This window comes from Nicotiana tabacum, chromosome 5, assembly GCF_000715075.1.
Source record: "Nicotiana tabacum cultivar K326 chromosome 5, ASM71507v2, whole genome shotgun sequence".
Lineage (NCBI taxonomy): Eukaryota > Viridiplantae > Streptophyta > Magnoliopsida > Solanales > Solanaceae > Nicotiana > Nicotiana tabacum.
In genome coordinates this window covers 67,191,376-67,216,239 of record NC_134084.1, presented here as the reverse complement: position 1 = coordinate 67,216,239, position 24,864 = coordinate 67,191,376, and the positions used below count along the sequence as shown (strand labels likewise).

At 39.1% G+C, this 24,864-nt stretch overlaps 1 protein-coding gene across 1 annotated transcript; it reads right to left on the bottom strand.

Moving 5' to 3' along the window:
• Window positions 1-386: 386 nt before the first annotated feature.
• Window positions 387-4,297, bottom strand: LOC107817422 (lysine histidine transporter-like 2). Its single transcript, XM_075252671.1, has 6 exons — window positions 4,109-4,297; window positions 2,096-2,869; window positions 1,118-1,223; window positions 897-988; window positions 717-785; window positions 387-542 (listed from the first exon to the last, which is right to left on the bottom strand). Exons 1-6 carry the CDS (start codon window positions 4,286-4,288, stop codon window positions 444-446), a joined length of 1,320 nt encoding a protein of 439 aa, XP_075108772.1. The 5' UTR covers window positions 4,289-4,297; the 3' UTR covers window positions 387-443.
• Window positions 4,298-24,864: the final 20,567 nt, after the last annotated feature.

The window sequence follows — 24,864 nt, the reverse complement described above, 5'->3', positions numbered from 1 at the left end:
TTAAGAACATATTAACAGAAATTGTATCACGTCACGACATGTCGAAAGTTCCATCCTCCTCTTATGTCATTTGTTTTTATTTGTAGCACTTTAATTAACACATCCAAAGTTCGAAAACAATTTAGCTAATAAGTTTACATAATCTTTAGCAGTTCGCTGCTCATTAATGTCCATAACCTTTTTTTTTTTTTTAATATACAATTCATTCTAAAAATTCCACTTTTTCTTTTTATGCTATTAGAAAACAAGCTTTGGATCTTTTAAAAGAGATCAAGTGGAAACAGTTCAATTGTTAAAAAAAATTATAATTCAAACTTTAGCAAACATCCTTATTATCGTAAAACTCTGCATCTCTGCCTTACAATAAATTAACAGGCAGAATAGGGCACATAATTTAACATCTAAAAAGAAAAATACAAAGAAAATCAGATTGGCCGTATCGATCAGGTGTAGAAGCGATAAGTCTTGGCAGATTTGATGATACTCCATAATCCACCAATGGGAGATGTAAGAGTCAAAAGTACACCCACTATGATGCACAGCTGCAACATGAACAAAAACAGATAGGGCTAAGTAGCACGAATATTAATTTATCATAATTAAGTAATATATTGATGTGAGAATATTATTTAATTTTTAACTGCTAAGTTCTAATTATTTAATTTAATGTAAACATTGAGTGCGATGATTATATTTACAAGTTCTGGTAAACTTACCCAGTTCGTACACCATGACAAGCCAAACCGTCTGGGCTTTTTTATAATAAGCCAGATGATGCATGGAAGCTGTAGGTAGAAATTAAAAACATAGTAAATGTTAAATATCTTTGTCATATGAGTATTATATAGTCATAACTTCTGATTTAATGAAGTGAAAATTTAATGAGTTATACTTACATAATATGAGGTTGGTGCCAGAGCAAAACCTCCAAAGAATCCCATCAAACCACCAAAGAATGGTATTGTCATGCCCACCACCAATGTAAATGCTACAATAACAGAAGACCATAGCAAGAATTTTAAAAAAAAAATACATAAAAAAGAGCAATTAAACAACTTTTTCAGTTTATTTTCTAATTGTGCGAAAATATTTTCTAATAAACAAGTAAATAACTTACCGACAAAAACCGTGCGCACACAAACACGTAGAATAGTGGAAGGTTTATATCTCAATGACTTCACCGCGTATGTCTCTATCATATCAAACACTGGCATTGCATAAACCTGAAATAAAAATTAAGTAATATACAAGAGATTAATTAGGTAACATACTAGCATCTAAGTTGGTCATAATATATTATCAATTGAGGCACATCAATTGAGGGAAGTAGTTTCCCTCAATTATAGATAAAGGATTAAATTTATATATATGCACGGACATTTTATTATACTAACTATTTTAGTCTGCTAAAACAAGTTATATACTCTTTTTTTAGGTTGACATATTTTATTTGTATTGAGTAATTACTTGTTATTATTGTAGACAGTGGAGTGCAGAGACATCCCTTAGTATGGAACTTTTCGAGCTAGTATATATGAAAATGACCATTTGAAAATTATGCCTGTTTGGCCAAGTTGCAAAATAAATTTATTTTAAAAAGTGTTTTTTCTTAAAAGTGATTTTCTCAAAAGTATTTTTGATGAGAAACAGTTAGTGTTTGACTAATTAATTAGAAAGACACTTCTGAACATCAATTAATGTTTGACCGATCTTTTCAAAACTGTTTCTAAGTGTATTTTTGTCAAAAATGCTTTTCAAAAAAGTGCTTTTGGAGAGAAACTACTTTTTCTGCTTCTCCAAAACTGCTTCTGCTTTTCCTTAAAAGCACCTTTTTTTTCTTCCAATAGCTTGGCCAAACACTTCAACTTTAGAAAAAAATCGTTTTTTCGAAAGAGAAAAAAATATTTCTAGGATTGGAGAAGGTTGGCCAAACGGGCTATAGACACTTCAATGCTCGGTCTAAATATTGTGGCAATAGACCAATACTACTTGCATAAAATCTTACGTAGGTAATTTAACTAGATAATATGAAATAACTAGTAATAATTATATAAACTTGAGTACAGAAATAATAATAATAGTGAAATTAAGATACCTGGTAACTCCCAATGACATGAGCGACAACAAAAATGTTAGCAGTTGCAATAAGCCATGTAGGTGTATGTAGTGTGAGCAAGATGTTATCATCAACTCCATTACCAAAACCCCAATATCCAATGAAAGCCACAGGCAAATAACACAAGGCCACTATAATATAAGCTGTTAATACACCTTTCCACATTGCTTTTTTGGATGGTGCATCTTCTGTCGAAGGAATTGTTGCTTGAATTTCAAGTACTACATTATGTCCAGCATATGCAAATGCTACATTTCCTAATGCACTCAGAAACATAAACACATTATCTGATGTTTTTTCACTTGTTGGACCATAACTAACTTCTCTCCCACTTTCCTTTAGTGAAACAGTCCATGCTATAGCTGAGTAAGTCATGGACAAAATCGCCGCGACGAAGGAGACGGAGGAGATGGAGTTGAAATTTGGCAAGTGAGAGAGGATAAATTGGAAAGAGGAGAAAATCAAGATGAAATAAGTGAGTTTGATAGGTTTGGCATTTGGGAAAAGGATTTCTTGGAATTTTTTCAAGGATTTGCCACCAGTGACCATGTAAATAATACAAGTGCTAACTTCAACTACAATTTGTTGGGGTACAACAATCCAGAGACCAAGTTTTTCACCAAAAGCATATTGGCCAAGCTCATGGTACCTGTCAAATCTCTTGCCTGGTATCATTTCATGCATTTCCACCATTTGCCAGATTGTGTAGAATGTTATAATCCATGACAGTAACAATACCGTTACACCAAATAATTAGATGAATGTAATATCACTTGCAAATTTTAATTTGATCTTTCAGACAACAAATTTGTATAACAAGCTATAATTACCAAAATTAAAAAAGAAACAAAAGGAGATATCCTAGAATATATGTATGTCGACAGTAACTTTGGAGACATCCGATAAAAAGGTATGTCAACTTAATTACCACAAATGTATTCATTATGTCAATAGTCGAAAGGAAAAAAAAACTATATCATTAACTCAGAAGATATGCGCGCATGATGTTGATTATATTCAAATATTGATTAATTAAAATGAATCATTTTTATTCAAGAAATAGGCCGACATGATTTTATCTTACACTAAATAAATACAAAAAATAGTAACTATAGTTTTTTATTTTTATTTTTTATAACCGTAGTGTTCAGATTAATTTGTACACACCGTTATTTAGAATCATATAGTGCACCGATGGCGCTTAAATTAAGCGATGATGAATATTTTTGATGCAATTTTAATGGACTATTATGGGTATCAATTCAATGCGTAAAGTATATATCGTGGAAAACATTAAATGAGTAAAGAAAATTCGTTTCCAATAATTATATGCAACAGTAGACGCTAAGATAAGATCAAGCAGTTAAAATATCTAATAATTTTTCCAAATTGGATCGTACTCTCAAGGCAAAACATTAAATGCGATTAATGAAGAAAAACGCGATCTAGTAGTATCAATAATTCTTTGAAACTGTAAACCTGGCAATTAGTACAATATTTTCCACAAATTAAAATCAAGATTTCCATACTCTGTTTTTTTTAAAAATAACGAGATTTCCAAAATCAGTTAGTAAAATTTTTCAAAAATTATAAAACTAGTTTAGAAAAACTGATAATTAGATGATATCAACCAGTTAGTTATATTAAACCGGAATTTGAGTATATCTAAATTTTAAAATATTCATACTCAAGACAGTACCTTGTAGAATTTGATTTGATAATGAAGAATAACAACAAATCCCAAAGAAAAAGGAAGAATACCGCAACAACAACACAACAAATAATAACTACGACTCATGCACCCAAACTAATTTGTGGTCAGAGGCAGAGATATGATTTCAAGCTTAGGTTCGGAATTCTAACTCTTTTAAGTTACTGAGTTCTACGTTAATATTTGTACATACTTAACAATAATTGAGGTTGAATCCTAATTAACTTGTTTGTTTAAACTAAACTCATATAAAAAAAAAAAAAAGAGAAATAATAAAATTACCATCCCATCTGAGACATGGCATAAGGTAGACTAAGAACACCAGCACCAACCATGGCAGTAACATTGTGCATGGTTGAATACCACCATTTTGCATTCCGGTCCGAGGTTATCGGTAGCCATTCATCTATTGCTTTCTCCTCCTCCCTCCTCTTATCTTCATTATCTCCTCCTTTTTCCATATTAATTAATTAAACTAACTATATATTCTTATGATGGAGGCAACAGAATAAGAATGAAAAGTTTGTGAGACAAAGAGTAAGGCAAAAAACAAAGGAGATGTAACATGAATTTCGACTCCTTCAAATTGACAAAGAGAAACTCTTCTTTTTTTCTCATTATGCCTTTTCCTATCTATATATATAGGTGATTGCCATAAAACCTAAATCTAGTCTAGTAGTAATGACCCTAATATTTCCTAATCCTTTTTGATATATGCAATATGTTAAGTTTTTAAGGAAAATATGTCTTATCTCCTCGCTAGTGTAAACTACTTTCTATACTTACTCTGTACCTGTTATCCAAGAATATTTGGGATTTTTTAAAAAGTTTTTTTTGTATATTAGTGCTTAAATAAAACTGAAATTAATTAGTACCATTTATAATTTATACAAAAAAGTGGGTACACTATTATATATATATATATATATATATATATATATATATATATATATATATATATAGTATGAATTAAATAGTACGGTCACTTATAAGATAATTATATGTAAATAGTCCTAATAAGCATAAATGATAATAAATTTGATATTACAAATTAGTAAACTATCATGATAGTGTAAAAAGATTTCCTATTATTCATATGTATACTTAAATTTTCATCCTATTCTATGCACTTGTCCTTTCCAAATGCTCTACGTGTGAAATATATGTGGATATACATAAATAACATCATATCTCTGTTAAAACTACTGCATCATATGAAAATTATTGAGAATAATTCCTTAAGTGTCTCACAGCCTTTTTTGCTAATCGATCGAACAATAGAAAAGGTGATGATATTGACAATTTAAACCAATTCTACTAAAAGAAATAACGAATTTATGTGTTTTTACTTTTTATCATGCACTAATATTATACACCATTGATTTCTCAAGATTTACATTTCTTTAGTTTTTTTTCTTTTTCTTTTCTTTTCTACTGGTGAACCGAAAAATAATAATTAAGAAGCACACTGATATTTCAGGTTGAAAAATTTAAAAACAAAATTCAGTAAAGACGCAAAAGAAGTGATTTTTTTTTTACAAGCAAAAGAAGTGCTAATTATTGTAGATATATTCATTTATTTCTACTCTAATTCTGTCATAATAGTATACGTTAAGATGATGGAAAAAAAGATTATGTTAAGACTATCTCCACTGATAATTAAGTATAATTTTTCAGAATTAAAGAAACAATTAGTATGTCCACTCCGTAATACATACACATATATGAACACACATAAACTTTTTCCCTTCTTTATATAATGAGAAATTTTCAGAAACCACTATTGTGTCGTGGCTATTAACTTCCTATAGCTATCATATATATAATTACTTCTTATAGCTATTATTTAGTTGTTACACTGACTGTATTTGCTGTATTCGCGCTATGTATTCATGAATACAGTAGCAGAAATCGCCTAAAAAAGGGGAGTCCAGTTGTTTCAAAATGGAAAGAGGATCAATTAACGTGTTTCCCTCCTAATTTAACTCGACAAATCAATTCTAACACACCTCATTATCAACCCAATCAATTAATCAGACGCTAAACACAAAACCGAGCATTGTATTCAGCTTCAACAAAACACAATCTGTAGAGCTTCAGAGAGACAAACAATTTTTTTTTTCTTGAGTGTGTTTGAGGTTTTGATTTGACATTCCTTGATAGGATTTTTTTCCCGTCTGGCATTGATACAAGTATTCACAGAATATTTAGTAATTGAATTTACTAGATGGCAAGCTTAACCGTGCTAATTCGTCATTTTAGGAAGTGGAACAATGAAAATTATTTTGTCGATTATTCAATAGAAGGGATATTGATAAATGAGTGCTTCGTACAGTGATTTAATTACTTCAATTTCGAAGCAACTTGATATAGATTTGAGTTCCAAGTCAATTAAAATTGAATACAACGACATGGATTTCAGGGTGTATGTAGAGTTGAAAAAGGACAACATGAAATTTGGGATGTATTCATTGTGTATAACTACATTGGATAAAAAAATTGTAGAAGGGGGAAGTGTAATTCAAAGTGACCTAATGAAACTTGACTCTACAGATGGTGTGCATACAATTGATACACTTGCACTTGCCAGTTAAACACAAGTGAACCTAAAAAATAGGTTTTACCAAATAGTTTGTACTGCTGCGTACTAAGCTTTTCTTTGACGTCGGAGATTATGTTGGTGTTAGTGTAGGAATTGATATGCATTGATGAAATAGGCAGGTGTTTAACAAAGAATTTTATTTCCTGCATACAAACCCCACAAAAAAGAAGAAGATAAATATATGCTTGAAAATACAGATAAATACAACTTGGTTGGTACAGTACTTTATTATGTTTAATATAGGTGGTTTATGAGATCAAATACAGATAAATACATGTATATATGAATATTTTTTTTCATTATATCCAAAATACAGTACAAACAAAATACAAGTTTGAATTATGACAATAATGACAGAATTGTTGGTGTATTTAAAATTGTTATTTTTTCAACTCAAATACGTATAAATACAATTAAATATAAAAAATAAAAAATATTGTACGAACTAAAATCAGTGTATGAGGATGAATAAACATAAATACATGTATAATAAAAAGCATGGAGGTTATAGAAATATATAAAATACATGTATAAAACAAAACAAAACAAAAGAAATTAAATCACCTTGTCCTTCCGTGTTTTCGAGCTACTTCCTTTAGCGACCTCTTTTCCCTTGCTCCTAGAAACAACATCGATAATTTTTCTTCTCTTTTTCACATTTAAGTTGTGCATCGAAACTTGAAAAATATTAGAAACTGTGGCTCTTTTCGAAGATTCCGCATATTGATCTTTTTTATAGGGCCATTGCGTATTTTTGTTCGCCTCTCGGCTTTCATGGTTGCTGATGAACCTGCAAATACAGTTTCCTCTTGAGTTTCACAAATCGAAAAATGGCCTATCAAAATTGAGTGCTTTAGTGGGTATACCTCGTGTAACCCTCTTTGGAGTTGTTGAATCAACCATTAAAGACGAAATTTGAAGTTTCTTCCTCAAAACCTAACAATGGCGAAAATTTTAAAAATAAAGAGTGAAGAGAAAAATAAGAATGGCAGAGTAGTAATCCATGAACCGGCCAAAAGCTTTATCATTATCACGAATTTTAGGAGCAAAAATGTTGAGGATCAATTATGAGAAATTTGCTCCTACAATCTTGCTATGTGAGAGAGAGATCGTGGAGAGAGAAAGAAGAAAAATCTTGTTGTGTGCGTGTGTGTGTGAGAGAGAGATCGTATATTAACTGAAAGAAAGAGAGAAAAAAAATATAAATAGCATATTTCATGCCTCAACAGAAGTGTATACAATAAATATCTATTTTGCTATAAAATATAAAAGGTAACTATAAATAATAATATTTTAAAATAATTTTGGTTTATAATAAACAGGGTGTAATAGTTTGCTATAAGAGGTAAAATTTTCTTAAAGTATCATGTGTGTGTATATTACATAGATGAGACCTTAGGTGGCTAGGTGCACATAACCTACATGATAAAAATAAAGAACATTAATACATGCTCTTCTTTTTAATATTAGAGAACTAACCTATCCAGACCTAGTTGTGTACTGATGAATATAGGTGTATATGGACCAGGTTGGTTAGTTTTTTTTATCAAAATCAAATAAACTAACTACATCAGTTTGGATTGGTTCGATCTTGTCGGGTTTTTTAGATTTTTTGTTACGTGAATATTATTTCAATCTTACTTTGTTAAAGTTTTTTTTTGGTTAAATGGGCTATTCTAATATGTATTAAACATTACCTGTTAGGGTATAAACAATAGCATTGTTTACCGGGGGGTATAAGTGTTTTCCCGCGCTATGAACAAAAGTAATAGTATTACAATCCAAAATTTATCTTGAGAAGACAGTTCCTGTGATGTCTGCCCAAAAAGCATGATTAGCAAACACCGAAGGAACTGTTGTTACATAAAGTCTATCAAAAAAATCCTTTTTGGCACCCTCATTTGCCAACATATCAGCTACTTTATTCGTCTCCCTGTAGTTATGATTCACCACTACGTCTCCTAGCCTTTGGATGATTGACATGCATTCAAAAATAATTGAGTCAAATACATGGTTTCCGTTGTTGAGCATTCTTATTACCTCAGTAGAATCTGTGTTGATTTCCATAGGTGTTAACCGTCTTTCTTCAGCAATCTGCAATCCTCTCAGCACCGCAAAAAGTTGTGCATGTGTACTAGTAGTGTGTTGCACGCTACCCATAAAGCCTAGTACCTAGTTTTCGCTTGCGTCTCTGAAAACTCCTCCCACTCCTCCCTTGCCCGAATTTCCAATGGATGCCCCATCAGTGTTGAACTTATAGTGATTTCTTGGTGGGGGAATCCATTTGACCCAGATAGCTTTCTTTTATGTGGCTGTTTTGTCAACTGAGATAGTGATATAGTCAGTCGCTTTTTCCAATGCTTTTGCAGGGACCATGTCCTTATTTTTGTTGAAGAGGTTATTATTCCTAGTGATCCAACTTTGCCATAAGCTAAAGGGAAAAAGACCTTCCCAAGCATTGATGTTATTGCAAGGCTTTCTTTTGAGAGTGGAAGACTGGAGGTATGGAGGCAGACTCTAGAGTCTAAAGGTTTCAAGTTGAGTAGGACTAAGACGGAATATGTGGAATGTAAGTTCAACGACGTGACGGGGGAAGCAGATGTGGAAGTCAGGCTTGACTCACAGGTCATCCTCAAGAGAGAAAGTTTTAAGTACTTAGGGTCAATTATCCAGGGAGATGGGTATATCGACAGGGATGTTACGCACCGTATTGGAGTGGGGTGGATGAAATGGAGGTTAGCATCTGGAGTCCTGTGTGACAAGAATGTGCCACCGAAACTCAAAGGTAAGTTCTATAAAGCGGTGGTTAGACCGGTCATGTTGTATGGAGCTGAGTGTTGGCCAATCAAGAATTCACATATCTAGAAGATGAAAGTAGCAGAAATGAGGATGTTAAGATGGATGTGTGGGTACACTAGACTGGATAAGATTTGGAATGAAGATATTCGAGAGAGGGTGGGTGCAGCTCCCGTGGACGACAAGATGCGGGAAGCGCGACTTAGATGGTTCGGACACATGCGGAGGAGAAGCCTAGATACACCGGTTAGGAGGTGTGAGTGGTTGACTTTGGTAGGTACGAGAAGAGGCAGAGGGCGACCTAAGAAGTATTGGGGCGAGGTGATCAGGCAGGACATGGCACGACTTCAGATTTCCGAGGACATGGCTCTTGATAGGAACATGTGGAGGTCGAGCATTAGGGTGATAGGCCAGGGGGTAGTCGAGAGTTCTTCCCTCTTTGTATCGGGTAGTCTGATAGAGTTTCATTTAGGTTTGTTAGTGGTCTTTATTGTATTCACATTGTTGTTTTGCATAGTTTTGTGTTATTGTCCTTTCACTTATTTGTTGTGGTTATTTTCTTTCTAGTATCTTTTGTTGTTACATGTCTTTTTTCTTATTTATTTTTTGATATTATTGCCTCTCCTGTTGAGCCGAGAGTCTCTTGGAAACAGCTTCTCTTCCCTTTTCGGGCTAGGGGTAAGGTCTGCGTACACTCTACTCTCCCCAGACCCCAATAGTGGGATTTTACTAGGTATGTTGTTGTTGTTGTTGTTGTTTCTTTTGAGAGTGGACCATGTGGTAGGCCAATCCCGGCTATTAAAGGAGATATTCTGATTTTGTGCTTGAAAAGTACTCTTTGAGATTAAATTTCCCCAGAAAGATTTTGTGTTGGGGCACTCAAAAAATATGTGGGCAGAGGTCTCAATGGTCTGGTTACAGAAAAAACACATTGGGTTCAATTGTACCCTAATGTGGTAGAGGAAGGCCCCAGTAGGGAGCCTTTCATGATAGAGGAGCCATATGAAGGATTTGATCTTGTTTGGTGCTCTCAGTTTCCATATCCACGAGTAGTTATTGCATGTATTTGTTCCCTCCGATGAGGCAAAATTGGCAACAAGAGAGTAGGCTGACTTAGTGCTGAAGAAGCCATTGACGGTGTTTCCCTTGATCATCCTATCCTTTTTTATGGGATTGGGTGGGATGAATGTATTTAGGAGGATGTTTCTGATACTTGTGGGGATGTTTAGGGAGATGGAGGAGGTATCCCATGTCCTATTGTTGTAGACTGTAGTGATTGTTGTTTGACGGATCTGCTTGGGTAAGGGGACCTTCAATCATGGTCCTAATGGATGGGTGGTTAGGGATTCAGGAGTCATTGATGAAGCTGACTCTGTTCCCTGTGTGGACTACCCATCTCTTGGCTTATAAACATGTTTCCCACCCTTTGATAATGCATTGCCACGTGGCAGATTTTGTTTTTTTTTGGTGGGTTCCTCCAGTTCAAGTTCTTAGCAATAAGGTTTTTTGCCTAGAGGGAGGATATGATATGATAGAGCCTCTAGGATAGTATAGAGTGGATTGATTTGTTCTTTATTTCAACCTTTTGGATTCCTAGGCCTCCCTGGGACTTAGGCTTTGTGATAGTGTCCCAGGCCACAAGATGCATCTTCTTTTTGTTTGGTGTGGTGCTCTACATGAAGTTTCTTTGAATTTGATCAATTTCCTCAGAAAGTTTTTAGGAGAGTTCGATGTATTGCATGACATGGTTAAGGATACTGTTCAGAGAGTCTTTTGCTAGAGTAGTCCTCTCGGTCATGTTTAGAACGTTTGTTTTCGGACCAGCCATTTTGCTGTACATGTTATCTATGATAAATTGGAAATCACTATTAACAGGCTTTTTGTGAAAGATAGGGAACCCCAAATATTTGCCAAAGTTGGCTATGGTCTGGATGGAAAGGCTGTTGGATTTAGACTCCATTTGGTGGGGTTGGCAGTTGGTAGAGAAGAAGACTCTTGATTTGCCAAGATTGATTTTTCGGCCCGATGCCTAATTGAAAGAGTTAAGAGTGTTGATGATTGTGGTGCAATTTTTCTGGTCAGCTGTAACAAAAAGAGTTAGATCATCAGCAAAGAACAAGTGGAATATTTTAGGGCCAGGCCTGCTTATCCTAATTGGGTACCACTCCTTATTTTGGACATTTCTCACAATAGCCTTGGAGAGTCTTTCCATACACATAATGAAAAGGTAGGAGGATAGTGGATCACCCTGCCTAATGCCTCTGGTAGGGTTGAATGGTTTGGTCTGGGCCCCATTCACTAGGACAGAAATAGAGGATGAGCTAACACATAACATGATGAGATTAATGGTGTCAGTGGGAAAGTTGAAAACTTGGAGGGTCTCTTTAATGAAGGAGCATTCAATTCTATCAAAAGCTTTCTCTAAGTGAATCTTTAGGATCATGTGAGGTATTTTGCCTCTCATTTTCCCAAAGTAAGTGATGTATTCTTGGACTATGATAGCATTATCAGAGGCTCTCATGTTGGAGAGGAAGCTTGCTTGACTAGGACCAATAATGTGGGCTAGGTATTGTTTAATTCTGTTGACTAGGATTTTAGTCACAGTTTTATAGACAGTATTGGATAAACCTATGGGACTGAAGTTTTTTTATCATGGAGGCCTGAGGGCATTTTGGGATTAAACATAGAAGGATCTCATTCATCATTGGGTGCATTGTTTCTGTTGAGAAGCAAGTTTTGCAGAATTGGATGACATCTTTTCCCATAATGTCCCAATACTTTTGGTAAAAAAAAGGGTGCAGACCATCAGGGCCTGGGGCTTTGAAGGGTTTGAAAGAGAAGATAGCACTTTTTGATTTCACTATCCCTGAGGGGGAGGGTGTCACATCCCTAAACCCAGACTCGATCGTGATGACGCCTATCGTGAAACAAGGCCAGCTGACACAAGACCCAATTTATTTAAATAGATATAATAATTCAATTTAAGTCATTAACATGATTAAACCCATAAAGAATAGTGAAATAATACAATTTGCGGAAATAAACACAGCCCGACATCGGGGTGTTGTCAGTCATGAACATCTAACATAAGTCTAAGAGTATGAAAAAAGACTAATAATCTACTACAATTCAGTACAAAAGAAGATAAAGATATGAAGGAGAAGCACCGGGCTGCGAACGTCGAGCAACTACCAAATGATCTCCGCACGGTCTGCTGGAAGCAATCAAGCCTCGCTAGCAGGGCCCAAAGCTCCTGAATCTGTACACAGGGTGCAGAGAGTAATGTAAGTACTCCAACTCAGTGATTAATAAAAATAAATGAAGGCTGAGCGATAAGAAAACACGTAAAATTACAGCAAAATGCTATAAAGAGACAGCGAAAAACCTTTGCAAAGCAACAAAATAGTGAAATCTCATAAAACACCTTAGTTCAGTATAAGATTCTTTAAAACATCTTTTAACAGTTAAACAAGTGAATGAAAAGCAGCGAGAAAAGGATAAACACATAAAATCAGCCCCTCGAGCACAATATCAACAGAATCAGCCCCTCGAGCAATAACCTGGAACCATATCAGCCCCTCAGGCTATATCACATATCACACTGGGTACCCGCGCTCACTGGGGGTGTAAAGACTCCAGGAGGGGCCCCTTACGGCCCAAGCGCAATATCAAGCCATCTCGTGGCATAACCAATAGGCTCTCCACCTCATATCAAGCCACCTTGTGGCGTACAACTCAGGCCCTTGGCCTCATAATCATGAATCAACTCAATATCGCTGCGGCACGCAGCCCGATCCCATAATAACCTCACAACAAAGGCCCTCGACCCTACTCAGTAAGAAATCTCTAAAAGCCACTCGGGCACAATAAATATGATGTTCAGCTCAAAATATCATTTAAGATGTCAAAACAGTATAAACATGGCTTAGTTATGAAAACAATGGAATATAGCATGACTGAGTACAAGTATAAAGTTAAAATAGTGAGGAATAGTAGTAAAAATCCCCTAAGAGTCCAAAACAGTTGGCACGAGGCCTGATATGGCATTTAGCCCAAAACATGATGATAGCAAACATTTTTCATTCAAATACGTAGTAAAACAGTCATTCGGGACGGACTAAGTTACAATCCCCAATAGTGTATGCCTCCACGCTCGTCATCTAGCGTATGCGTCACCTCAATATAGCACAACGATGTGAAATTCGGGGTTTCATACCCTCAAGACAATATTTACAATCATTACTCACCTCTATCCGGTCCAAACTCTAGCCCGCAATGCCTTTGCCTCTCGAATCGGCCTCCGGATGCAAAACCATCAATATATGCTTAGGGAACAAAGCCCACTCGAAAGAAATCAAATTACAACACAAATCCCGAAATTGGCCAAACCCGATCCCCGAGCCCATGTCTCGGAATTCGATAAAAATTACATCAATGGACTCCTTATCACTTCCCGAGTTCATTCATATCAAAATCACCAAAATTCAACCACAAACGACCCCTCAAATCCCAAATTCTAGGTCTCCAATTACAAGCTCTAGTTCTTCAATATTTATGCTTAAATTCTACAAATTCCATGATTAATTAGGTAGAAATCACATCAGGATTGAGTATTAAGTCCATAAAGCTTACCTCCAAGTGTTCCCCCTTGATTCCCTCTTCAATCCCCTTCAAAAAGCTTCAAAATCGCCCAAAAATGGAGGAACCTAGACCCAAAATCGCGGAAATGGGTCTTTTAAACATTCTGCTCAACACTTAAATTCTCTTCTTCGCGAACGCGGTCAACGCCTCGCATTCACGAAGCACAAACTCATGTTGACCATTTTTCCCTTCATCGCGATTGCGACTCCCCGTACGCGAACGCGAAGGCTTGGCTTCCCAAATCATCGCGAACGCGACTCCCCACCCGCGAAAGCGAAGAACAAATCGACCTAGACCCAGTTGCTCACCTTTCCACTACGCGAACGCGATGACCACGAGCCTCTGTCCTTCGCGAACGCGGGACCACCTTCGTGAATACGGGACCACCTTCGCGAACGTGAAGGCTAATTCCACTGCCTCTCATCCTAACCCTTCGCGATCGCGGGACATCCATCGCGAATGCGAAGGTCAAAAACCTGCAACACCAACAACAATTTTTCTGCAATTTCCTTCAACACAAAATGATCTGTTTAACCACCCGAAACTCACCCGAGGCCCTCGGGACCTCAACCAAACATGCCAACATATCCCATAACATCATTCAAACTTGTTCCAACCTTCAGAATGCTCAAAACAACATCAAAACACCAAATTTGCCTCAGATTCAAGCCTAAGAATTCCAAAATCTTTCAAATTCCGCTTTAGATCAAAACGTCTATCAAACCACGTCTGAATGACCTAAAATTTTGCACACACATCCCAAATGACCCAACGGACCTACTGTAACTCCCGAAATTCCATTCCAACCCCTAAATGAAAATTTCACCTACCAAGCGGATAACGCAAAAATTTTAATTTTGCCAATTCAAGCCTAAATCTACTCCGCACCTCCAAAATACATTCCGATCACGCTCCTAAGTCCCAAATCACCTCTCGAAGCTATCCGAACCATTAGAATTCACATCCAAGCCATTTTTCACATAAGTCAACATTCTGTTGACTTTTCCAACTTAAGCTTCCTCAATAGGGACTAAATGTCTCAAACCTTACCAAAACCTCTTCGAACCCGAGCCAACCAACCCGATAACATAAAATACAGCTGAACAAGGCAATAAGATGTAGAAATGGGGGAAACAGAGCGGTAACTCATGAAATGACCAGTCGAGTCGTTACATCCTCCCCCTCCTAAACAAACGTTCGTCCTTGAACGAGTCAAGAAACATACGCGAAGCCTCAAATAGGTGAGGATATCTGCTCTGTATCACCCACTTAGTCTCCCAGGTGGCCTCCTCCACGGGCCGACCTCTCCACTGCACTTTCACTTAAGCTATATCCTTTGACCTCAACTTTCGAACCTGACGCTGCAAAATAGCCACTAGCTCCACATCATAAGTCAAATCATCATCTAATTGAACCGTGATGAAGTCCAAAATATGAGACGGATCCCAAATATACTTCCAGAGCATAGAAATATGAAATATAGGATGCACACTCGACAATCTGGGTGGCAAAGCAAGCTCATAATCCACCTCCCCAATCCTCCGAAGCACCTCAAAAGGCCCAATGAACCGAGGACTCAATTTACCTTTCTTCCCAAATCTCATAACACCCTTCTTGGGTGAAACCTTCAATAGAACCTTCTCACCAACCATGTAGGACACATCCCGAACCTTCTGGTCAGCATAACTCTTTTATCTCGACTGCGCTGTACGAAGCCTCTCCTGAATCACCTTCACCTTGTCTAAAACATCCTGCATCAAGTCTGTACCCAATAGCCTAGCCTCACCCGGCTCAAACCAACCAACTGGAGATCTACACCGCCTCCCATACAAAGCCTCATATGGAGCCATCTGAATACTCGACTGGTAACTATTATTATAAGAAAACTCTGCGAGCGGTAGAAACTGATCCCACGACTCTCCGAAATTAATGACACAAGCATGCAACATGTCCTCCAATATCTGAATAGTGCGCTCGGACTGCCCGTCCCTCTGAGGGTGGAAAACTATGCTCAACGCAACATGAGTACCCAACTCTCGCTGCATAGACCTCCAAAACTACGAAGTAAATTGAGTGCCCCTATCTGAAATGATGGAAATTAGGGCACCATGCAAACGAACAATCTCCCGGATATAGATCTCTGCCAATAGCTCTGAAGAATAGGTAGTACACACAGGAATGAAGTGTGTGGACTTGGTCAGTCGATCCACAATCACCGAAATAGCATCGAACTTCTTCAAAGTCCATGGGAGCCCAACTACAAAGTCCATAGTGATCCACTCCCACTTCCACTCTGGAACATCCATTTGCTGAAGCAAGCCACCCGGTCTCTGATGCTCATATTTCACCTGCTGACAATTGAGACACCGAACTACAGATCCCACAATGTCCTTCTTCATTCTCCTCCACCAATATTGTTGTCTCAGATCCTGATACATCTTCGTGACACCTGGATGAATGAAATACCGCAAGCTATGGGCCTCCTCTAGAATCAACTCCCAAAGCCCATCTACATTGGGCACACATATCCGGCCCTCCATCCTCAACACCCCATCATTACCAATAGTCACATCTCTGGAATCATCGTGCTAGACTCTATCCTTAAGGACAAGCAAATGAGGATCATCATACTAGCGCTCTCTGATGCAATCATATAAGGAAGACCGAGAAATCACAAAAGCCAATACCCGACTGGACTCCGAAATATCCAACCTCATGAACCGATTGGCCAAGGCCTGAACATCAACTGCAAGAGGTATCTCCCCAATTGGAATATATGCCAAACTCCCCATACTCACCGTCTTCCTACTTAAGGCATCGACCACCACATTGGCCTTCCCCGGATGGTACAAAATAGTAATATCATAATCCTTTAGCAACTCCAACCATCTTCGCTGCCTCAAATTGAGATCCTTCTGCTTGAACAAGTGCTGGAGGCTACGATGATCAGTAAACACCTCACAAGACACACCATACAAATAATGCCTCCAAATCTTCAACACGTGAACAATGGCAGCCAACTCCAAATCATGAACAGGGTAGTTCTTCTCATGGGGCTTTAACTGACGAGAAGCATAAGCAATAACTCTACCCTCCTACATCAATACACACCCAATACCAACTCTCAAAGCATCACAATACACGGTATATGAACCTGAAGCTGATGGCAAAACTAACATTAGAGTTGTGGTCAAGGCTGTCTTGAGCTTCTGAAAACTCTCCTCACACTCATCCGACCACCTGAATAGAGCACTCTTTTGAGTCAAATTGGTCAAGGGCGATGCGATAGATGAGAATCCCTGAACAAACCGGCAGTAATAACCCGCCAAACCCAGAAAAGGTGCGAATCTCTATGGCTGAGGACGGTTTGGGCCAACTCTGAACCGCTTCTATCTTCTTTGGATCAACCTGAATACCCTCGTTAGACACCACGTGCCCCAAGAAAGCCACTAAACTAAGCCAAAACTGACACTTGGAGAACTTTGCATAACGTTTCTCCTCCCTCAATCTCTGCAACACAACTCTCAAATGCTCCGCGTGCTCCTCCTAACTATGCAAATACACTAGAATGTCATCAATGAAAACTATGACAAACGAGTCGAGATAGGGCCAAAACACGCTGTTCATCAAATGCATGAACGATGTTGGGGCATTGGTCAGCCCAAAAGACATCACCAAGAAATCATAATGACCATATTAGGGCCATAAATCTGTCTTGAGAATATCCAAGTCCTTGATCTTCAATTGGTGATAACCTGAACGAAGATCAATCTTAGAGAACACTCTCTCTCCCTGAAGCTGGTCAAACAAATCATCGATACGAGGCAAATGATACTTATTCTTGATTGTTACTTTGTTCAACTACCTGTAATCAATGCACATTCTCATCATGCCATCCTTCTTCTTCACAAATAGAATAGGCGCACCCCAAGGAGGTACACTAGGCCGAATAAACCCCTTATCAAGGAGTTCGTGAAGTTGTTCCTTCAACTCCCTCAATTCCGCTCGTGCCATACGATACGATGGAATAGAAATGGCTGAGTGCCCGACACCAAATCAATATCAAAATCAATCTCCCTGTCCGGTGGCATGCCCAACAGGTCTGCAGGAAACACATCGGGAAACTCCTTCACAACAGGAACAAAATCAATACTATGAGTCTCTGCACTGACATCCCTCACAAAGGCTAGATATGAAAGACAACCCTTCCTAACCATATGCTGGGCCTTCAAGAATGAAATTACTCTACTGGGAACATAATCAGTCAAACCTTGCCACTCAATCTGTGGCACACCCGGTATAGCCAATGTTACTGTCTTAGCATGACAGTCCAAAATAGCGCGACACGGGGATAACCAATCCATGCCCAATATTACATCTAAGTCTACCATATATAACAACAAAACATCCACTCAGGTCTCTAAACCCCCAATAGTCACCACACATGACCGGTATATACGGTCTACAATAATAGTATCGCCCACCGGAGTAGATACACAAACAGATGAAACAAGAGACTCACGGGGCGTATCCAAATAACGAGCAAAGTATAATGACACATAAGAATAAGTGGAACTGGGATCAAATAATATAGAGGCATCTCTATGGCAGACTAAGACAATACTTGTGATCACGGCGTCTGAAGTAATAACATCGGGGTCTAGCTTGGAGTGCATAGAAATGGGTATGACCGCCACCTGGTTGACCTCCCCCTCTAAAACGACCCCTAGCTGACTGACCTCCACCCCTAGCTGGGTGGGTGGGTGGTGGTGAAGTAATTGGTGCTGAAGCCGATGGCTGACTCTTTTGCTGAGATGAACCCCAAAATGACGAGGACACTGCCTCTACATATGACCCATCTCTCTACACTCATAGCAACTCCCGGGTGCTGGAGACGGGGATTGAAGGGAACCCCTACCAGAATGACTAGCAGATACACCTGGCATAGAAGATCCCTAAACTGATGGAGCACGGGACAAACTCTGAGCTGGAAGGGTACTAAGTGATAACTGGCCCTAATGAGAACTGTGAGAACCATGACCCGATGACACCCCATGATAACTTGGGCGGGCTGACTGAGCATGTCTGAATGGATGACCTCTGCCGTGCTGAAACTGACCTCTCGAAGGAGCTCCACCATAACTACCAAATCCCGGAGGCCTTTTGGCCTCCCTTTCATCTCGTTCCTAGCGACGAACTGACTCAATCTCACGGGCAATGGCAACAACCTCCTCAAAAGTAGCACCAGACACCCTCTCCATAGTCATAAGAATCCGAAGCTGATACATGAGTCCATCAACGAACCTCTTAATCCTATATCTCTCTGTAGGAACCAACCAAACAGCGTGACGAGCTAACTCTGAGAACTTCATCTCAGACAGTGTCAAAGTCATCTCTCCCTGACGCAACCACTCGAACTGCCTGTGCAACTTCTCTCTATGAGACTGTGGCACATACTTCTCTAAAAAGAGAACGGAGAACTACTGCCAGGTAAGGGTTGCTGCACCAACAGGCCTGCGCCTCTCATAAGCCTCCCACCAAGTGAAGGTAGCTTCAGAAAACTAAAAAGTAGTGAAAGCGACCCCGCTGGCCTCCAAAATACCCGTTGTATGAAGAATCCTCTGACACTTGTCCAAGAAACCCTGGGCATCCTCACCCTCTGTACCACTGAAAGTCGGAGGCTGAAGTCTACCAAACCTCTCCAACCTGTGCTACTCGTCCTCTGGCATGGTAGGAGCTATATAGTCCTGAGCAGCTGTAACCGGCTAGGGTGGATGTGCCCCCGGTATCTGAAGTCCCTGCACGACCTGCTCAGGTGTGCGAGCAGCGGGAGTCTTAGTGCCTTCCCCAGCTTGATAAGTAATTGCTTGAGCTAGACCAGTGCATACTAATAGAATCTGAGCCAGGGCCTCCTGAAGACCCGGGATCACAATGGGCACAACTGGTGCCTGAGCTGGTGCTGTTGGAGTGTCCACAACTGGGACCTGATCCTGGACTGGAGCAGCTAGTGGATCTGCAGGTGCTGCCCTAGCTGCTGTGCAGGCTACACCCCTACCCCTACCGCGATCTCGGCCTCTAGTGGCTACAGTTGGTGGTACAGGTGGTCGTCCATCCTGACCGGTCGCTCGTGTCCTCACCATCTGTGAGAGAATAGAATAAAAAAAGTTTAGTACTCGGATCAACAGATTCGCACGACAAGAATTTCAAGAATATGAAGTTTTTCCTAAATGTTCTGCAGCTTCTCGAGGATAAATATAGACGTCTCCATACCGATCTGCGAGACTCTACTAAACCTGCTCACGACTCGTGAGACCTATGTAACCTAGGCTCTGGTACCAACTTGTCACAACCCTAAACTCAGACCCAGTCGTGATGGCGCCTATCGTAAAACAAGGCCAGCTGATGCAACACCCAATTTATTTAAACAGATATAATAGTTCAATTTAAGTCATTAACATGATTAAACCCATAAAGAACAGTGAAATAGTACAATTTGTGGAAACAAACACAGCTCGACATTAGGGTGTCACCAGTCATGAGCATCTAACATAAGTCTAAGAGTATGAAAAAAATACTAAATAGTCTACTACAATTCAGTACAAAAGAAGACAAAAATATGAAGGAGAAGCACTGTGCTGCGAAACGCCGAGCAACTACCTAATGATCTCCGCACGGTCTGCCGGAAGCAATCAACCCTCGCTAGCAGGGCCCAAAGCTCCTGAATCTGCACACAGAGTGCAGGGAGTAATGTGAGTACTCCAACTCAGTGAGTAATAAAAATAAATGAAGGCTGAGCGATAAGAAAACACGTAAAATCACAGCAAAATGCTATAAAAAGACAGCGAAAAACCTTTGCAAAGCAACAAAATAGTGAAATCTCATAAAACACCTTAGTTCAGTATAAGATTCTTTAAAACATCTTTTAATAGTTAAACAAGTGAATGAAAAGCAGCGAGAAAAGGATAAACACATAAAATCAGCCCCTCGGGCACAATATCAACAGAATCAGCCCCTCGAGCAATAACCTAGAACCATATCAGCCCCTCGGTCTATATCACATATTACACTGGGTACCCGCGCTCACTGGGGGTGTACAGACTCCGGGAGGGGCCCCTTACGGCCCAAGCGCAATATCAAGTCATCTCGTGGCATAATCAATAGGCTCTCGGCCTCATATCAAGCCATTTTGTGGTGTAAAACTCAGGCCATCGGCCTCATATCATGAATAAACTCAATATCTCTACGGCTCGCAACCCAATCCCATAATAACCTCAAAATATAGGCCCTCCGCCCTACTCAGTCAGAAACCTCTAAAGCCACCCGGGCACAGTAAATATGATGTTCAACTCAAAATATCATTTAAGATGTCAAAATAGTATAAACATGGTCGAGTTATGAAAACAGTGGAATATAACATGACTGAGTACAAATATAAATTCAAAACAGTGAGGAATAGGAGTAAAAATCCCCTAAGAGTTCAAAACAGTTGGCACGAGGCCCAAATATGGCATTCAGCCCAAAACATGATGATAACAAACAGTTTTCAATCAAATACGCAGTAAAACAGTCATTCGGGACGGACAAAGTCACAATCCCCAACAGTGTATGACTCTATGCTCGTCATCTAGCGTGTGCGTCACCTCAATATAGCACAACGATATGGAATCCGGGGTTTCATACCCTCAGGACAACATTTACAATCATTACACACCTCTATCCGGTCCAAACTCTAGCCCGCGATGCCTTTGCCTCTCGAATCGGCCTCCGGATGCTCCAAATCTAACCAAAATCAGTGCAAAGCCATCAATATATGCTAAGGGAACAAACCCACTCGAAAGAAATCAAATTACAACACAAATCCCGAAATTGGCCAAACCCGACCCCTGGGCCTACGTCTCGGAATCCGATAAAGATTACATCAATGGACTCCTTATCACTCCCCGAGTTCATTCATATCAAAATTACCAAAATCTAACCACAAACGACCCCTCAAATCCCAAATTCTAGGTCTCCAATTACAAGCCCTAGTTCTTCAATATTTAGGCTTAAATTCTACAAATTCCATGATTAATTAGGTACAAATCACATTAAGATTGAGTATTAAGTCCATAAATCTTACCTCCAAGTGTTCCCCCTTGATTCCCTCTTCAATCCCCTTCAAAAAGCTTCAAAATTGCCCAAAAATGGAGGAACTTAGACCCAAAATCGCGGAAATAGGTCTTTTAAACATTCTGCTCAGCACTTAAATTCTCTTCTTCGCGAATGCGGTCAACGCCTCGCGTTCGCGAAGCACAAACTCATGTTGACCATTTTTCCTTCATTGCAATCGCAACTCGCCGTGCGCGAAAACGAAGGCTTGGTTCCAAAATCATCGCGAACGTGATTCCCTACCCACAAACGCGAAGAACAAATCGACCTGGACCCAACTGCTCACTTTTCCTCTACGCGAACGCGGCTAAACCCTCGCGAACGCGATGACCACGAGCCCCAGCCCATCGCGAATACGAGACCACCTTCACAAATGCGAAGGCTAATTCCACTACCTCACGTCCTAACCCTTTGCGATCGCGGGACATCCATCGCAAACGCGACGGTCAAAAACCTACAACACCGACAATAGTTTTTCTGCAATTTCCTTTAACACGAAATGATCCGTTTAACCACCCGAAACTCACCTATGGCCGTCGGGACCTCAACCAAACATTCCAACATATCCTTTAACATCATTCAAACTTGTTCCAACCTTCGGAACGCTCAAAACAACATCAAAACACCAAATTTCCATTAGATTCAAGCCTAAGAATTCCAAAATCTTCCAAATTCCGCTTTCGATCAAAACGTCTATCAAACCACGTCCGAATGACCTAAAATTTTGCACACACATCCAAAATGACACAACGGACCTACTGCAACTTCTGAAATTCTATTCCGTCCCCTAAATCAAAATTTCACCTACCAACCGGATAATGCCAAAATTTCAATTTCGCCAATTCAAGCCTAAATCTACTCCACACCTCCAAAACACATTCCAATCACGCTCATAAGTCCCAAATCACCTCTCGAAGCTATCCGAACCATCAGAATTCACATCCGAACCTTTTTTCACATAAGTCAACATTCAGTTGACTTTTCTAACTTAAGCTTCCTCAAAAGAGACTAAGTGTCTCAAACCTTACCAAAACCTCTTCGAACCCGAGCCAACCAACCCGGTAACATAAAATACAGCTGAACAAGGCAATAAGAAGTAGAAATGGGGAAAATAGAGCGGTAACTCATGAAACGACCGGTCGGCTCGTTATAGAGGGAAATGATGGCTTTTTGCACATTGGATAGTGATGGGTTTTGGGGGCTAGGTGTGATAGTAGAGATGGGTGATTGCGAGTGAGAAGAAGAGTAGAGCTCCTTGAAATATTTGACTATTGCGTCTTTGATTTCCAGGGGTTCATACTGCCAATTTCCTGCCTCATCCATGAGGGAGAGGATTTTGTTTCTCCTTCTTCTATTAAGGGTTGAGGTTTGGAAGAATCTGGTGTTGACATCACCATTAGAAAGCCAATTTATTCTAGCTTTCAACTTCCAGAAGTCTTCCTCATTTTTCAGGATTGAGTCAAGATCCTCGATGATAGTGTTTTCTAAGTTTTGGAGGAAATAACTAAATTGGTAGTTTGGAGATTTTTGGATCTTAGCAATCCTGGCCAGTAATCTCTTTTTTTTGTATAATATGTTCCTAAATGTATTCTTGTTCCAATTGGCACACCTACTTTTTCCCGAAGGAGATAGAAGAGTTTTTCCAATTAAAGTGACAATAATCAAAATGGAATTATTTATTGAAATTCAGAGTCACCACTTGGGATAATTATACGGTGTCCCAAGACACCAGTTTATTTTAAATCCTAAATCGAGGAAAATTGACTCTGTTTTAAAGGTCTCCGAAACCAGAAGACCGAGTAAAGAATTTTGTTAACCTAGGAGAAGGTGTTAGGCATTCTCGAGTTCCGTGGTTTTAGAACGATCACTTTAATCATACCTAGCTTAATTAAATTGTTTAATTACATGTTTTAGAACCTATATGTGTTTTACCTGTTACCGCTTTTAATTGTTTGATTATTCGTAATTATGAAATTATCTTGAAACGAGTCACGCGTACGTGTACTCATTTTGTTTGACGCATCAAGAATCATGTCACGCGTACGTGTACACAATTAATCATGCTTTGTTAATATTAAGAAAATTCGGCCGAAGTTGCGCGAAGACATACTTTGGTTTATTTTTAGGAGTCATAATCATGTCACGTGAAAGTGTACACAATTACGATAATTTTTTAGGAGTCAAATCCAACCCATATACCTGGCAACCTAGCATTATAGGATTCATCATTAGTTAAAAGACTTTAATGCAACTCAAACAACAGATAATCTTATACTATGATATCACTAAGTGTATTAAGCCAAGAAAAGAATTCAAACAAATTCATCACATTAAGCACCTAAAAACGTGACAACAATCAGAGACCCGCATATAGTGTTATCAAACTAAAACAAAAGAGAAGAAAGAATGGACCTCAAGTAGCCGCACTTTCCAATACACAAGATCTCGAGTTCTGATTACAAAGCAAATTGAGCATTTGTTCCGAAAAAACAACAACATTTGACCAGAGATTTGAACGGAAAATAGGGACAATAAAACTGGAAATGAAGCCACGATCGACAACACTCAACGGACAACCTCACTGACTCAAACTCCCAAAAGCAAACGAGAAGGTGATGAGAATAAGAAAGTAGAGCAGCAATGGCATGGAGCAGTATCTGTCGTCAAACGCCAGCCAACCAGTCATCACCTCCGGAGGCGGCGAGGCAGCGAGAACTGAAAAAGAGGCGAAGAGGGGATGACGACAACAGTGGTCGTGGTGGCTGTTAGCTCTAGAAAGGAGGAGTTAGTCGGCTGTCTCTTTCTTTCATGGTGTTTGGCAGCGGCAAGAAGGTGATGAAGGATGGTCTG

Bases quoted from the DNA above. Each gene is read 5' to 3' on its own strand.
- LOC107817422 (XM_075252671.1), bottom strand. From the start codon at position 4,288: ATGGAAAAAGGAGGAGATAATGAAGATAAGAGGAGGGAGGAGGAGAAA. The intron at 2,870-4,108 runs TAATTTTATTAT...ACATTCATCTAA, and splicing joins CCATGTCTCAGATGGGATGG to TTATTTGGTGTAACGGTATT. The intron at 1,224-2,095 runs GTATCTTAATTT...TTTTTATTTCAG, and splicing joins ATGTCATTGGGAGTTACCAG to GTTTATGCAATGCCAGTGTT.